This window comes from Balaenoptera acutorostrata, chromosome 8, assembly GCF_949987535.1.
Source record: "Balaenoptera acutorostrata chromosome 8, mBalAcu1.1, whole genome shotgun sequence".
NCBI classification, from domain to species: Eukaryota; Metazoa; Chordata; class Mammalia; order Artiodactyla; family Balaenopteridae; genus Balaenoptera; species Balaenoptera acutorostrata.
In genome coordinates this window covers 111200708-111218363 of record NC_080071.1, presented here as the reverse complement: position 1 = coordinate 111218363, position 17656 = coordinate 111200708, and the positions used below count along the sequence as shown (strand labels likewise).

General features: G+C 33.0%; 1 protein-coding gene across 2 annotated transcripts in view; it reads left to right on the top strand.

The window, feature by feature from the left end:
- The window catches only part of DPP10 (dipeptidyl peptidase like 10), a 690622-nt gene that overhangs the window by 530986 nt on the left and 141980 nt on the right, over positions 1 to 17656 (top strand). For both annotated transcript variants that reach the window (XM_057551306.1, XM_057551305.1), the window contains 2 exons: positions 5770 to 5822; positions 5923 to 6004. In XM_057551306.1, coding sequence (XP_057407289.1) covers positions 5770 to 5822; positions 5923 to 6004 — 135 coding nt within the window. The remainder of the gene's footprint in view (positions 1 to 5769; positions 5823 to 5922; positions 6005 to 17656) is intronic.

Below are 17656 nucleotides of genomic sequence, written 5' to 3'. Positions count from 1 at the left end.
AGCTCCCTAACAGAGAGAGTACAGAGAGATTAAGTCATAATATGGGTTGTAATCAGACAGACGTAGGCTCAAATTGTGGCTCTGTCTCCTACTTAAACTTTCACTGCTTCCAGAGCCTATCACATGAATTATGAATTACAGTTTCTACTTCCTGAGGTCGATTTAAACATCAATGATATATGTTGAGCACTCAGCAGAGTCCAGTATATAGTAAATACTCAATTCAATAATTATATTAGTTCCTTCAGTGCCAAAGTCAACTGTTATCTTCCCTATGATTGCAGGCTTGAAACAGATTACTAATTGCTTCTTGGAAAGCTTATGGTTTATAATCTGCAAGTTCTAATTTAACCAAGACCTGCAACTGGAGCCCTTTATACTAATAAAATATTTCCTAACTTTGTCACCCCAAATGGATCAAGAGCTCTTCGGGGGCAGGGGTCATGTTTATTACAGTCTTTGCCTTTGGCAAGGTACTTAACTTATAAGCTTGCATATAATTAGTATTCAACACATGTTTATAAACTGACAGATAGACAACATATAGGAGTAAATAAAAATTATCAATTGATACTCTTTTGTATTTTACTCTATTTTAAAAATGAGTTTTATCCCCATAATAATTATTTTTTGGAATGGTACCTAGTGTAGTGCCTGTGTCAGAAAGATTGCTTAACAGACATTTGATAACTGAATGGATGTAGCTAGTTTTCATTTGCAGAACATGAACACCACCACTATGGGTAACTGCTATATGTTTCTTGTGTTTAAGTTCTGGCAGGCCTTTCTTAAATATGCCTGTTTTTTTTTTCTTTCTTCCAGTAATATGCTGTTTATGTTATGTGTACAGGTAGTCTTCATTTTTTAAGGATTCTGGAATTGCAAACATGCCTATTTTCTAAACTGTATTTGTAACTTCAAGATCCATACTTGCTGAATGTTCTCAGTCATTCACAAACATGTTCAGAACAGCAGAACATCTGTGTTGCCTAATGTACATTTTCCCAGCTGAGATCAAAGAAGGTGATGCAAGGCCTTCTTGTTCCAGCTTTCATACTGTAAATTAGTGTCCTTTTCATGGTCTTTTAGTGCTATTTTTTCAAAAATGTTTGTGCTTTTTGCTGATGATTTTGCTGTTTAAAATGTTCCCAAGCATAGTGCTGAAGTGCTGTCCAGTGTTATTAGGTGCAGGAAGGCTGTGATGTGCTTTACAGAGAAAGTACATGTGTTAGGTAAGCTTCATTCAGGCATGAGTTACAGTACTGTTGGCCATGAGCTCAATGCTAATGAATCAACAATATTTAGTGTTAGATACAGTGTCTTTGCATAAAAAAACACGTGAAAAGATGGTATGTATTGATTGGTCGATGAAAATGTAACCAGAGACCCACAGGAACCTAACCCTATATTTCTCCCAGGAGCAATCATTCAGTATTTGCTAATTCAGTGTTTAAGATGACTTATAGAGCATAACTATAGCAAATAACGATAATCAGTTATACCACTCATGGTGATTAACATTCAGTAATCAGGCTCTTATTAGGGTCCTAAAGTAAGGTAGAGGTGGTGGGGATCAGATTGGTTTGCAGGATCTTATGATGCTTTCTGTACCTCCCAATACATTTTGGCATCATGAGACTGAATGTCATCTCAAGTCCAGCTTCCAGGAGTAAGCACTGATCAAGTTTTTACATAGTATATCTCAATTTTGCCCCACACCCACTACCTTTGCCATAACTATTCACACTCTGTAACAAGCAGTGGAACATCATTTGCAGAGATGGGATGAATATGTAACTTTTGACTGTGAAATGTCTTTGTGCCCAAGGATCTCATCAGATGTTCAGTTCATTATGCAACAGCCAATCATTATAGGAAAAAGACTGTTTCTAACATTAGGGACTCTAATTTTATCCTCTCATCGTAAAACAAGACCTACCTAGCCAATGTAGAAGAGGAACATAGGATAAAAGGAAATGAGGAGTGTTAAAAAAGAATAGAAATGCTATTCAAGGAAGGAAAGAGAGAGAGATGCAGATTAACACAGACTGAATTTAGCCCAATGTGCCTCAATACAGATGTTCAGTAAAGCTAAGTCTAATTCTCCTTGAAAACTCCCCCTTTCAAAATCTCTGCAACACTTTGCAAACAAACATAAAGAAATGTATACCTCTAACCCTGTTGAAAATCTCTCCTACCTTATACTCTTTACATTCTGTGGTGGACATACAATGGAATTTTTTTTTTTTTTTTTTTTTTTTTTTTTCCCACACACACACACACTGTATTTTATTTTTACAAGAGATAGATAGACTGACACCAAGCATTGTACATGGATGACCACAACAAAAGCAACAATGATTGCAATTACCAAACATGAAACACACTTATACTATGTCATAATATTGACATTCAGTCCAGTAATCCTCCACTGTAACAGCTCCTTTACTTTGCAGTGAAAATTGATTTGTATATTCTTTTCCTCTGAGTCCTTGTGGGATTTTTTTTTTTTTAATTCAGACAGAAAGTCACAAAAATTATACTCATCCTCATCAGTTCACTCAGTCCCATGTAATTAATTTCTTTTTTTTCATCTTGATCTTTTGTTAGCACTTTTATGAGTTCATCAGTTTTTCATTAGAGTTCTGAAAATGCTTATTCATTCAGTTCAGCAGTACAGTCAGTTACCAGAAACCTGTACTTGTCAGAGTCTTTTCCATGAATTTCTTGAAGATGAAACTCTTTTATAGGAACATATTTGCAAAATCATCAGAGTACACCCAGAACTGTCTGTAAATGACAAAAGACTTAAAAATGACCATGGTTAAAGATTTGATGAAAGTTCATAATAATGCAGTTGACAAGAAAATTAGTTATTTCTGAGATATACATTTTAAAGTAATAACTAGGATTATTACTTATAACATTATACCAGAACATATAAGATTTTTAGACGTTTCCTGTAATGTCTGAAACATTTATATTAACATATTTCCATACATATTTCCATACAAATACAAATATAAGATTTTTAGAAATTTCATGTAATGTCTGAAACATTTATATTAACATATTTCCATACATATTTCCATACAAATACAAATATAAGATTTTCAGACATTACATACAATGGAATTTTAATTATGGAAAATTACAAAGTATTTGAGATCTTCTGGGAGTACACACACACTCACACACACACACACACACACACACACACACGCCAAGGGACAGTGGATTTAGTGGAAAGAGTTCTAAGTTAAGAAAAAAGGGCTAGGTTCTAATTACCTGTAAATGGCAAGCTGCTGGCTTTGTAGGGAACCTATAGTTGAGGCTAAATCTCTGCAACTTGTTTGCTATGTGTTTGCAGGTTAGGCAGGATTAACTTTTTTTTAAATTAAAGTATAGTTGACATGCAATATTATATTAGTTTCAGGTATACAACATAGTGATTCAATATTTTTATAGTTTATGCACATACAGTATTATTAACTATATTCTCTGTGCTGTACATTATGTCCCTGTGACTTATTTTATAACTGGTAGTTTATACCTCTTAATCCCTTTCGCCTGTTTTGTTCATCTCTGACCCTCCTCCCTCTGGCAACCACTAGTTTGTTCTCTGTATCTGTGAGGTTAAATTCTTTATTGTGATCTTCCATCTCAGCATACCAGCTGAGAGAAACAAATGCTGTGTTAGGCTAAGAACTACAAAGCAGAAAGTGGATTTATATATCCCTCTCTCTAAATCCCATCATTGGGAGACCGTCTAAGTTCTTTGGATTCATACATTGAGAAGAGCCAGCAACCTCTATAATTCTATATTATATAAATATGATAGAGACCAAAATTCAATGGTTATATCCATCCAGTTTTGTCTCAGTGGTTATTTTGGCTTGCTTTGACTAAAACAGTAGTGCACAGGAACTCTCTCTCAAGATGGATATGAGCCTAGAATTCAGGTACAGTGTGTTAGATGATTAACAGATGGGATGAATAGTTTCTTTTTACCCATAACATCATTGACACGTTTGTCTGCTTTGAAGACCAAGTGCTCACTTGGCAGTTTGCTTTGGCAGCAGAACTTTCTGAGTTGAAAAAAAAATGTTTATAGAGGTGGTCACATTTCTCACCTCTTTGTCAGCTATAGTAGTAAATTCAAGATTTAAAATTTGTAGTCAAATATGGAATTTTATAGAACACAATATGAAAGCCAAAATAGACACCAGGAAAAATTATTTTCACTTCTTTGACTCTATAGTGAAGGCAATCTCAGATTTAATAGTTATTCCAAAAGAAATGTGGGAATAAAGCTTCATTGTAAAACACAATATTATAACAAATGGGGGAAGGATTGTAATTTCAATGCAAAGAGAGAACACTAGTATTGCTTTACAGAATATGTGGCCAATCATGTTTAATTGAAGCTATTGCAGTGAGAAGTAACAATTTGACTTCTAGGGAGTTTCAATTGACAGTATTATATTTGTGCAACGTACATCCACTACAGGAATAAAAGAAACTTTTATAATTGCATGCTGAAAAATGGAAGTATCAACATAAGTTCTGTAAATCTTGCAAATAATAACTGAACATAGCTAGATGGAAAACATTTTCTTCACTAGATCCACATAGCTTAGAGAAAAATAATTTCATTGAAATGTCACATACTTATCATCTCTTTCCCTAACCCGTCTTTTGCAATTTTCCTCATTCCTCTGTATTCTACTATTCCACCATCTTTAATTAGTAAGAACCAAAATATAGGGATATCTTTGCATCATCCACTATGTTCCTTAATGTCACCCCATCATGGACGCTGTGATCCTAGGGAAGATGCCCTTTAAAAAGAAACAAGTCTCTTTATAAGATGGCACTGAAGTCTCTTGAAGATACATACTTGCAACCAACTATTTAACATATAATTTTCAACTATTTCTATGAAGTGATTGGGGTGTTACCCCATTTTGTCTCCACAAACACTTTAAGCTGCAAGAGTTTTTCCCCATCAGAATCATTACTCAACAAATATTGATTGCATGTTGCATGCAAACATGATGCCATATAAGGTAATGTGGAGGATGCAAAGGTAATACGCACCTGGACCTGACAACATTTTAGTGGGAAAAAGAAACAAGTACTTAAAATATTTATCTAACTTACGTTACAGGGTGAGAACTGTCCTAAGAGTCGAAAGTAAACTGTGAGAGAGACAGATTTCTATTGAAGGCTATGCAGAGGCTATAATGGAAGGAGGGGAAATTTTCACCTGAGTGAGGGTAGGATGTCCTAAAAAAAAGAAAAAAAGAGAGAGAGAGTTGCTCAGGATACTGAGGATATACAGAAGGAATTTGTCTAATGTAATTGAAGTGTAGACTAGGTGAAAGGAAGTAGTGGGTGATAAGGGTGGGAAAACGTGTAGGACCCAAAATACCAAAACCCTTGAATATCATTGAAGTGGTTTGAACTTTATTTTATAGGCAGTGAGGAATCACTGAATATTTTAAACAAGTTAGCAAAATATTCAGAATCATACTAAATATAGAGTGGATTGAATAAGGAATGGGATTGATGGTAGAAAGAAGGATTAGGAGGTTATTACAGTAAGGCTCAGAAAGGGTAATAAACTCCAGAACTAGAATATTTCACATTTTGAATTCTCTCTAAAACCAATTTTAGATTTCCTGGATTTTATCAAAAACATATATACCCATTAAGATGGAGCCTTTATTCCAAACTGGGGTCTATAACGTTTCTTTTTTTTTTCAGATTTTTCATTATTCGTATACTGCTTCATATGTGATTTACAATATACACACTAGGTAAGTTCTTTGATTTTCTGGTTTCCATGAGCAACTGTCCAACTCAATTGTTGGTGTAGGTGTCAATTTGTTCATGTAAAAATATTTACCTTTTTTCAAGGGAAGTTTGGGAGTTAAATCCTCCAGAAGTAGAGGACTCCATCTTGCAGTACGCCGCCTGGGGCGTCCAAGGGCAGCAGCTGGTAAGCACAGGCATTGGTATGCACTGAGTACTGTCAGTCAGGGCCCTATGGGAAATGCTTACAGAAGCCGCTCTCGTAAAAATTGTCCTATTATACTGGATGATTTTCATTTACCTTAATATCTTTTATCTAGTATTTTAATTTAAGAATATATCAAATAGTACCAGTATAATGTTATCAATTAATTAAAAAGAAAAAAGTTTATAATGTGTGATTAAACTGCTAGTTAATAATGAAACCCAGAAGAGATCCAAGAATACTAAGGCCTAGTTCTGTAAAATTTCTGTTACATAATGTTTTATTTATTCTTAAAGCACTGTTCATGGCAAAAATTTAAGACGGAAGTCGACACTTGACAATGTTCTCTTAAGACTTTTTTCTCATATATTTTGGAATTATTACAAACTCAAAAAGGGAATGATTGATGTATAAAAGCAGTTTGAGCTTCACGATATTCTTGTGTCTCATGGGTGCCTGGATATAGACTTTAAGGGAAAATTGCTCAGGAAGTGGTATTGCTTGCTTGTATGGCTTGAGCGTGCTCAAAAGTACTACACATGGCCAAACTGATTTATAAATTGTTTGTGTGTTTATATTCCGACTAACAACAATGTGAGAATCCCCTTTGTTCCATATCCTCACGAACACCTAGTTTTTCCAGACTATTATTTGTTAATAATGACATTATTGCTTCTTCCATTCCAATTTTTATGCTTTCTAATTTATTAAATTCTTCTTGCACTAGCTACCCTATGAATGTGCCTTTTTATGGTGAGGTAGTTTCTTTTCTTGTGGGAAGATTTTTAAAAATGTATTCTATTATGATTGTAACAGTAAGGTTTAGATTTATTTTTGAATAAGTTTTGGTAATTTATGCATTTCTCAAAGTTCATTTCACCTAAATTTTCAAATTTTTAGCGTAATATTTTTATAATTTCTTAGTGTTCTTTTAATCTTAGCATTTGTTGCTGTATTTTTTCTTGTTTCCTAATATTATTTATAAGTATTTTATTTTCATGATCAACTTTGGTTGATATTTATAAATTTCACATTTGTCTTCTCAAAAAGCCAAATTTTAAATTTATTTGATCCTTTCTAGTATAATGTTAATGTTCTCTTTTTCTTTTCCAATAAAACATGGAAGACTATAGAATTTTCTCTAAATGTTGCTTAATCTTGATCCAACAATTTGATAGTAATATTTTTAATAGTATTTAGTTAGAATATTTTTTAAAATTTATTGCATATTCTTATTTCAGGTGGGTTATTTTGATGTTTGTTTTTAAATTTACAAAAATGTGAAATTGATTTTGAAACTAATTTATAAAGTTCAAAAGCAGATCTTTGTAATAGTCACTTAGAAAATGATAAGACTTGATTAATGGCTTAATATAAACTTTTATAAATGTTTTCCCTGTGATAGGTACAGTGTTTTATATGTGCCTATTAGGTCTATCTTAATACATAATTATGTTTTACATAATACATAAGTTAAAGTTAAATAAGTTAAAGTACATAAGACTTTTTAACTCCTTAGTAGTGATGGTGGATATATGGTCTTTTTAGTGTTCTGTAGGTTTTACATTATATAATTTGAACTATGCTTTTAAGAATGAAGGGGGTTAAATGTTAAATACGTCTTTTAGTAAATTGAAATTCTTCATATTCTTATCAATATGTTCATCTTATTTGCCTTTAATAATTCTGATCAACCAACCCTAACCCTAACCTTTAACAGAAGTTAGAATCCTCTAGTTTTGTTTGTTTGCTTATATTTATTTAGAATTGCTGCTTCAGTAACAGCTGAGTGGGTTGAGGTATGTTTTTTAGTTTCCCATGACCATCATCTCATTACGATAATTTAGGAAATATAAATATTTTCCTTAACAAAGTGCATATTATTAGTTTTATTCCATTTTATAAATCTAAGAAATACTTTCTTAAACTAATTGGTGAAACAGATATTTCACATCACAATAAGGCTGTGGAATAATGTACTATAACTAAACAATGCATCTTTCCATTAAAAAACTTCTGGACCCCGAAATATTCTGGACGTGAATATACCTGAGATAGAGTCTCGGCCAGTGGTTGGTTATGTGACCTTGGCCAAATCATTTTTCCTCTCGGCACCTCATTTTCATCAGTAGTAAAATGAAAGCATTCGACTGTGCTTTTTGACCTCCTTTATATTACATTCTATATAACTCTAAATATTATATTCTATATTTAACTGGGATTATTTAAACCTTAAAGGTTTACCAATAACATTGAGAGAAACATATACAAAGTTGCCAGACATTAGACCTGAAGCTTCTTGAGCATTTTATGGTTACATTTTATAAAGAAATCCTATATAACACAGTGTATTCACTGCCTTATCCACACTAAATGGTTGAAGAATTGATTAAATTATTATGAAGAAAACAAGCCAGTAATTTAAAATGAAAAAATATTGCAATGGTTCAAATCCCATAGATTATAGCCAGTATGTTTGCATTTATCCTGTGTCTATTTTAGACATTTAAAACAATGTGTTTAATATACCTATGTAGGGCTGTTTCTAGATCCATTCCATTATGATATTCCTGAAGAGTGGCAACAGAAGCTGCATAAGATATGCTAGATATGAAGATGCAGGTCTGATTCAGAGAAGTCAAGGATCAGTGTATTGATGGACAGTGCTGGGTGGGCTGCAGGAAGTGGGCAGGCGCTGTAGTCCTACTGCTTCACTCTGCTGCTGTCAACAAGAGAGCTGGTCCATTAGGCCAGAGGCAAATTCTAAACACACAAAATGTTAGAACACAGAAACCCAAAATAACTTCATGTTCGTGTCACTGGAGTCCTTAGGAAAAATCTATAAAACTTTGATTAGTTTTAAATGGCTCTTTTTCTCCAAGCCTGAGAGTAACCTACACCTGTGCCAAAATAAGTTTTATACCCTAAAGGAAGTAGTATTAGTTGTATGCATTTTCTTTAATGATTCCTATTTGTTATTGATTCCTTATTCTTTAATATATTTGAGAAAATCATAAAAATACTAAAAATTTACAAAAATCATAGATCCTCTCATGGGGGTCATTTTGCAGGTGATTGAATCCTCATCTATTACTTACTAGCTGTTGATTTTGAGACTATTACTTAATCTCTACATGCCTTAGTTTCCTTATCTTTAAAATGGTGACAATAGCAGTGCTTTACTAATAATGCTATTCTGGTATTTAATGTATAAATACAAAGCACTTTGAAAAGTATCTACCTATAGTATTTTAGAGGTGTTAATTTTTACTGTTTTAAAAAGATTTAAAAAAATGTGTCACTTGAATTTTAACTTCTTCAGGAATTTTGGTGTTACTAGTTGTTTTTGAGAAATAAGCCTAAGTTCTTTGTAATGGCATTTTCCAAAGTCATTTGGGAAAATTTTGGGATAAATTCCATTCCTGTTGAGGTTATTTTTTGTGCAAGTAGACATAAACTCAATATAATTAAAGGGCGTATCTCTGCAAATGGCTAACGGTCCATTTCATGTGAATATGACAGGCTTTGCCACTATTTGAAGCCATCAGCAAAAGTCAGCAATATGATTATACCAGAGATGAGCCACTGCAATACTTTAGTTTTGCATTAAATTAATGAGTCCTGTAGTATTTATAAACTAAGGACAATTGATTTTTTCATCCTTAATTCTCACTCCCTAATTTTATTTGCTGTAAAATAAATCCCTGTCTATAGAGAAGAAAGGTAAGAGATTGGGCATAATTTATAAAGAGGGTCTGAGTTAGAATTCAAAGGATGGAGAAGTTTTTAGTAACACTAGGTGTAGGGGAAAACAGTTTGGTTGTGGCCAACTTTGTGGGAAAAAAACCTGGCACAGTACAGCATGTATTATTTAGAGAAGGCAGTGAGTAGACCACTTCAGCTGTACCAAATGTTTTATAAAAAGAAATGGTGGATACTGAAGCAGGAAGAAATATGTTAGTCATTCAATTGAAAAGAATTCTGGTTTAAGAGGGCATAGCCTTTTTCTTTCTAAAATAACTTCATCTTATAAAAGTTAAAATCACTCAATGTAGAACATTTGAAGTCATATAATTATGAATTCATGTAAATTCATATATAAAAATTAAATATACCTTATCTATAATTTTACCGTAAGAATTGAAAGCTTCTGAAAATCAGCTGAAGTCTGAGCATAAGAAGGAAGAAACATTTCACTGATTAAAATACACTCTGTAGAATCAGAAAAAACTCGATTCAAGCTCAGATTCTGTTTTTTGTTTTGTGACTTATGGAAGGTTGAAAGCTTTAAGCTTAAACTTGCTCATTTTAAAAATGAAAGAAATAACTACTCCCAGTTTTGCTTGAGGTTTAAATGAGATAGGTAATGTGCACAAGTCAAGATTTTCCAGTAAACAGTATTAATAGTGTATATAGCTATATATGTATATGTGTATTCAGAGAGAGAGAGATTGAGAACCTGCCTCGAACAATTATGGGGGCAGTCCGGCTGTCTGGAAACTCTGATAAGATTTAATATCACAATCTTGAGCTGCAGTCCTGAGGCCTTCAACTCATTGGATAAAGACCAACCACATTATTCCTTACTTAAAATGAACTGATTGTAAATGTTAATCATATTTGCAAACTGCTTTCACAGCCAGACTAGTATTTGACCAAACAGTCAGGCACCATAACTCAGCCAAATTTACACATAAAATTAGCCATCACAGCATAGTAAGCACTCAATAAATGATAGCTATTAATTTGATTCCCACTTGCCCTTTCATGTAATAACATAATTAATTCAGAATTTCATCATCGTTCCCCAAATAATTTTTGCAGCTTATTTTCTAATGTCCCTTCTTCAATTGCTAGCCATTCTAATTCACACCTGCAGAGATATGGTTAACATAATGCAGATCCTTAGCAACTCCCACAAGGTTATGAAATGTCACTGAGATGACACACAATGTCATTGATGTGACACACAAGATGTGACTAAGGTGTCACATCATCTGACTCCTGACACTTCATCACAGAACACAGCACAGATTTTTTTCTACCTGAACCTAACTCTGTAATTTCCAGAGGGTGACACAGGGCTGCTTTGTGCTCCGAGTGATTCCCCTTCTATACCCATTGTTTTCTTTTCATCAGAACTCTTTGTCAAATGCTTTCCCTCCTCTTCTCTGGTAATTTTCCCCCAACATTTCTACATCTAAGTGAATTGCTTACTTCTCAAGATTCTAATATTGGTCTATTTTATTTCAAATTTTTACAGTATTTTATATTATTTATTTACATTGCTATCTTCCACCACTGACCTATAGTCTTTTCCAGAGCAGACAGAACAAAGAATATGCTAAATGTCCCTCTCCTCTCTCTCTCTTTCTCTCTGTCTCCTTTTATCTCTCTCTCTCTCCCTGCCTCTGTCTTCCCCTCATCTTCCTCCCCCCTTCCTTCTTCATAAAATTCATCTTAGCACAAGGCAAAATGTAGATTTAATAAGAAATTAATGAAAGGCTAACTGTTGTTTGCATGGATAATGGAATGCCAAAGAAGGTTTTGAGGATGGCATAATATGAAAAGAAATCATTCCTGAAAATACAGGTCTGGCAGGAAAGTTTAAAATAGAGTGTAGGTAACTGAGTCTAAAGGCAGAGAGCTAGGTTTAGAGGCCATTAGATAATCTGGAACTGATTTGATAAATAACAGTATATTTGAGCTGAACACATCAAGTTTTAAACTGAGATCTAAAATTTGTTTGCAGCCCAAGAATAAAAATTGTCTTATAAATACTTATTCAAGTAAATTAAATTATGCATATATTATATGTATATTTTTACATATTTTTGCAAATAATCTCATTTTAGACTCTTAATTTATTTAAACCACTTTATTGAGTACAAATAAAAGATTGACACATACAAAAGGCTGTACTTTGCATTGAATACATACAAAAGACTGTACATATTTAATGTATAAAACTTGAGATGAAAATAAGTATACACCCATGAAACCATCAGCACCTTCAATGGCATAAACACATCCATCACCTCCAAAAGATGTTTACTGCCCTCTTTAATTTTTTGTGTGATAAGAACACTTAACATAAATAGACTCCTTCTTTGATATTGCTAGTATTTTTTCAGTCTATTCAGGATAAAATAAAATCACCATACCCATTCTTCCAATGGCATAAAGCTTTAAAAATATCCAGTGTGCTACTTAATTTATCACAATTTAGGTGTTTAGAGAAATCACTTTTCTACATTTTATTATCTATATTTTTGAAGAACATAATGTTTAGGTAATCCTCCAAATACAAATAAAAATTATCAAACTTTCCTATCATCACCTACATTTTTACTTACTAGAGATTTACCTTAAAATTGTATTAAAATCTTAAGTGATTAGCAATGGTTCATTGCCTCTAGGAGAGTTTCAATTTCTTTGGTGTAACTGCTTAAGTTTTCATTAAGATTTAAAGAAAATTTAACTAATTAATTAATTTCATTAATTAATGTAAGCACTTTGAACAATTTTATTGACTTTTCCAGGGTGACTTTAATCCTTCTTCGTTTAAAAGCAGATGTTTAAGGTAGCATTTTTCAAACATGTTGTTGAAATCTCATGTCCCCTACTAAAAATCAATATGATTTTGCTTCATATGCCATTAAGTATGTTTTTCTCCAGTATAAAAGTAATCATTTTAATTGTCATTAAGATGTATTCAAGAAAAACGTGATAAGCATTTGCAAATATAAGATATACATGTGCATACTCATACACACACTACACACACACATAGTCACACACACACACATTCACTCCCTGCTGCTGGTGTCATGCACGTTTGGAACAAAAGTCTGGGGTTTAGAGTCCTAGCATACCAACATACCAGAGGTGACATAGAAGTAAATAAAGAAAAGCAGCCATTGAGAGTCAAGGTCTATTTCCAGTCAGTTCTTCACTGTGGTGTGTGTGGTGTGGTACTCATTCCTAGGTAGTACATTGGTGCAGGAAAACTGCCAGAAAATTTATAGCTTAACATGCTCAAGTGTTTGTCATGATGACCTTTTCTCGTATAAATGAATTTGCACCTTTTTTAAAACTCCATTTATTTTCATTCGTGGTGATAAATGCAAACAAGGTTACTTTTTCATTTTACCCAGGACAAAATCTAATGATTGTATTTTTAGTTCCAGGAAATAATAAAAGCAATCCTTCTTACTATATTCTAGTATTAGACACACCTAAGGTCTAATGGGTCTCACTTCAAGTTTGAAATCAGGAAAATCAATATCAAGAAGTTAATATGTCTTCTATAATCAATATTTTGACTGGAGATAACTGATGAACCATAATAGGATAACTATGTTTGGGTTTAACAAAAATACCCTTAAAATATCTCAACCATTTTGACTGATACATTTGCATTGTATTCAGGTGTATATTTACATTAGTATATCATGTAGGCAAATGTGACAGGAAATACATTCTCATATAAGTAAAATGTGGTAACAGTATAAGTGTACATGTGTAAAGAAAAAATATGCAATTACAATGTACAATTTAAAAGAAAATTAATTTGCCTTGCTGTGCAATATAAATCTCTTAGTGTCTTGTAATGATTTAAACAGCATATTTATGACTTTTCTACCAAATTCAGATTTCCAAAAGAAATGGAAAATGAAATTACTATCCTTTATAAGCACACATTTCAGATTATTTCCCTGCAATTAAGTGTTGCTTATTTCAACGTAAGAAGAAAACTGAGCAACTTGCATACTGTTAGCTATACTCGTATTGCTTTTAAAGGCTTTGCACAGGCCTTATCAGAAGTCACTTGATAAGTATGTGTTGACTTGACTTTGATGACTGCCTTGGACTGTAAACAAACTCTCTGAAGGCAGGAGCTCAAATTCTGTAATTCTGATAGCATGTGTAACTGTATATTGAACTATGGAGTTAGCAGGCATGGGTGTCCATTGAAAATTACAAAAGAGAAGCTGCTTAGAGAAGATGTTGTAACCTGTGCCAGCATAGGCAAGTGGAAGATACTTAGATGCTGACAGTTTGTAAGTGAGGCCAGCCCTGACCTAGATTTAGATCTAGACGAGTGATTAGAAATATTGCCAAGCTTTTATCCAGTAATAATAATAATATTAATAATTAAAAAGCAAGAGAAGAAACTCATCAATTCACTGTATGCTATTTGAGAATGCCTGTTTCCTATGCTATGTTTGTAATGTTTTATTCAACATTTAGAAAAATCAGATGGAAACCAATACTGTCATATAAAGTACCAGTTTCAATGATGGAACGTCAGAAGTGTACTTATCTCTTCTGGGGGGAGGTGGTAGTCTTTATCCTGATTTAAAGTGCTTCATTTGGTTTAATCCAGCATGAAATATAAAATTTTATAGAGCTTCTAACTAGGTCTTATGAACTTGTTACTTGTTACGGGTATAAAAGGCACAATGTCTATTCCAGGAGTTCACAGAAAATAGACTTAAAGGTGAGAATACTCACCTTTGGGAACACCTACCACATGGACCTCACCTTGCAGGGGGAATCCTCTCTGAGGTGATGGAGCAGTTTCCTAGAGGAAGTAACCAGCAAGTTAAGTTTTGGAGTTATATACTGGTGCAAGATTTGGACCTTTATTTAAAGGCATCCCTCTGAGTATAAGGAAGCTCTCAATATGAAAAGAAATAGAGTAGACTTGTATGCAATCACATGCTTTAATTATTTTGTTTATACTTTTAATAACGGAAAACTATAACTTACTATTATTTCCAAATGTGAAAAGATAATAAACAAGCTAGAAATATAAAATGTGTTAGCAGACTTGTACTAGAAAGAATAACCATAAAAACTCACTGTAATAAAACTCCCTATATTTCCCTTAACTTATATTTAAGCAATTTTGAGTTATTTAGTAATAATGAGGTAAATGCAACAGCCATATCTTTTTCCCTATTTTTTGTTTTCCAACATAAATAGCAATTTCTGCAGCTCTTCTTGTCTCATGCTGTTCCTAACATTGAATTAAATAATATATTGTGGAGTAAAAGCCAGAGAGATTCTAGGATTGCACATTTTTAAACTATAAATCTGGATCATACATAATCCAATGTACTGAATACTTTGGACCGTTCCTGCTAAGCAAACCATTTGAATGGAGTAACAACATAGGTGATGATCAGTGAAGGTTTCTAAATATTAGACTCTTTCTGTTTCATTGCAGCTAAGCTTTTGCGTATCTGTTATTCTTACTTTTAACCAAACAGGGTTATCCTACAGTGCTGTCAAGTCATAGTCCTTCAACGGTCTAAAGAAAAACTTTAAAAATAAGATTACAATAGTGCTTATTGTAAGATGTGAACCATGCTACACAACCCCTGAGGTATAAAGATTCCAATTAGGGAAAGTTTAGTATTCTAGTGATTTACTGTTTTTTAGTAAACGGCATGAAGAGAACTCTCTGAGAGAAACTGTGCTCTGCATTAATGTCAAGATTCCTCATGTCAGAAATAACTCCAGGCCTCCTTTACATGGTGTGGTAGAGGAGCTCTCCCTGTGCTCTCCTTCTTAAGAAGAACAAAGGAACTGAACATGTGAAAAGAAACTCTATATTTTATGATATTTTGAATCGACCACAGCCTAAACTATAGTCTCTAAGAAACATGAAGTAATAATTCTCCAGAGCCAGGAAAAGATTGAACGCAAATATATACTTTAGTAGATTTCAGAAACTCAGAGAAATAGACAAATTGACAATTTTAGCTGGTAATTTCAACACTTGTCTTCCAGTTAAAGATAGAACAACTATACAGAAGATCAGTGAGGATATAAAATATTTGATCGACACAATCAATCAACATGACATAATTGACATTTACAGAACATTATACCCCAAAATTACAGAATACAGGGCATTTTTAAGTGCTCACACTGGGTCATAAAACAAGCCTCAATATGTATAGAAGAATGGGCATCAAACAGAATATGTTCTTGGACCACAAAGGTATTAAATTAGAAATCAAAAATAAACATAAACTACACACACACATTCTTACTGGGCTACAAATATATCCAATAAGAAATACAGTACTATGTAGCTAGCAATTCTAAATATAGAATTTATCCTGTGGATATACTGCACATAGATCCAAAGACATAGAAAGAAAATTCACTTGAATGTTATTTACAATTTAAAAAGCAGAATAAAAGAATAGAAACAACTTAAGTCATCATTATGAGACTAATAAAATATATTGGGGTGCATAAAATAATAAAATATTAAAAAGCCATTAAAATTAGTATGATTCTTCTACATGTGCAGATATGCAATGCCATCCACTAATAAAAGTCAGTATAATTAATCAGTATGCTCTCATTGTTGTAATAAGCAAAACAACAACTATATATATGTGTGTGTGTGTATATATATATATATAATTTAAATATTTACAGAATTCACAAGACATTAAGACTAGTTGTCCTCTGGGAGAGAACTGGGTTTTGAGAGAGATTTTTCATATTATTTGATTTAATATTTTTTCTTGAGCATGTCTTATATTTTAAATAAAATAAATTTAAAAAATTATTATGAATAACAAAACAAAGTTTAAAGAACAAACGTGATTGCTTTTAACACAGCATATAGAAAGTAAAGCACATCAGAAACTTCCAAAGTAGAGAAAAAAATGACAAAATACACACACACACACACACACACGTATATATGAACTGTATATCAGCAATGGTCATATAAAATGAGATTTCATCTGTGCTACAATATGAAACCTCATCAGGGACAAAGGTATCAAGGAGATATACTAAAGTAAAAAATAACTCCTTGTTTAGAGTAGCAGTATAATAGGTAATTTCATCTTTAAAAAAATATTTGATGTTATTATATTGTTTTAATGGTTAGAAGAGAAATAAATGTTTGAGAAGGAATGAAGGACGTAAAAGAATTACATATTTATAGCCAAGTAAAAAACAACCACGGCATGAATCTTCAATTCTACTTGTTAGAAAAAAGTTGCTGATATTGAAGATGAATGTTAAAAGATTTTGGTCACTGCAAGCTTCCCCTACTATCCGAAAGTAGAGTGTTCTTATGAAACTCCTATTTAGGATCCGAATTGGCATAAATGAAGAAGCAGTTACCAGAGGACACATCTTTATAATGGGTTCACAAAATAAACCGAGATAAAGCACAGATGCTCAAGCCCGTTTAGAGCTATGGTGGCTTGATTCTCACATGCTAGGTGTAGTTCCCGGGGAAGGAGCTTGGTGGTGCTACTCTCACTGATCACAGCGTGCACTGCCTTTGTAATGCCCTTGCTGCAAAGCAAAGGCTGAATGCTATTTGAGCTTTTGGCTGTGTTTTGTTAAAACAAAAGTCCTCTTTGCATTTCTTTCGGTGAGCAAAAATAGGAACTAATGTAATAGGTCTTTGGTAAAAGTGAAGTGGCATAAAGGGAACTTTCTCAAAGTGTAGATATCTGCATCTAATGTGCTATAGTATGAAAAGTAGAATGAAGGTAATTCTATTAAAAATTGGTCCTCAAACCTTTATCCATTCAAAATTATCCTCATAATTACACTTTATGTCCCAGAACTAAACAAGAACAT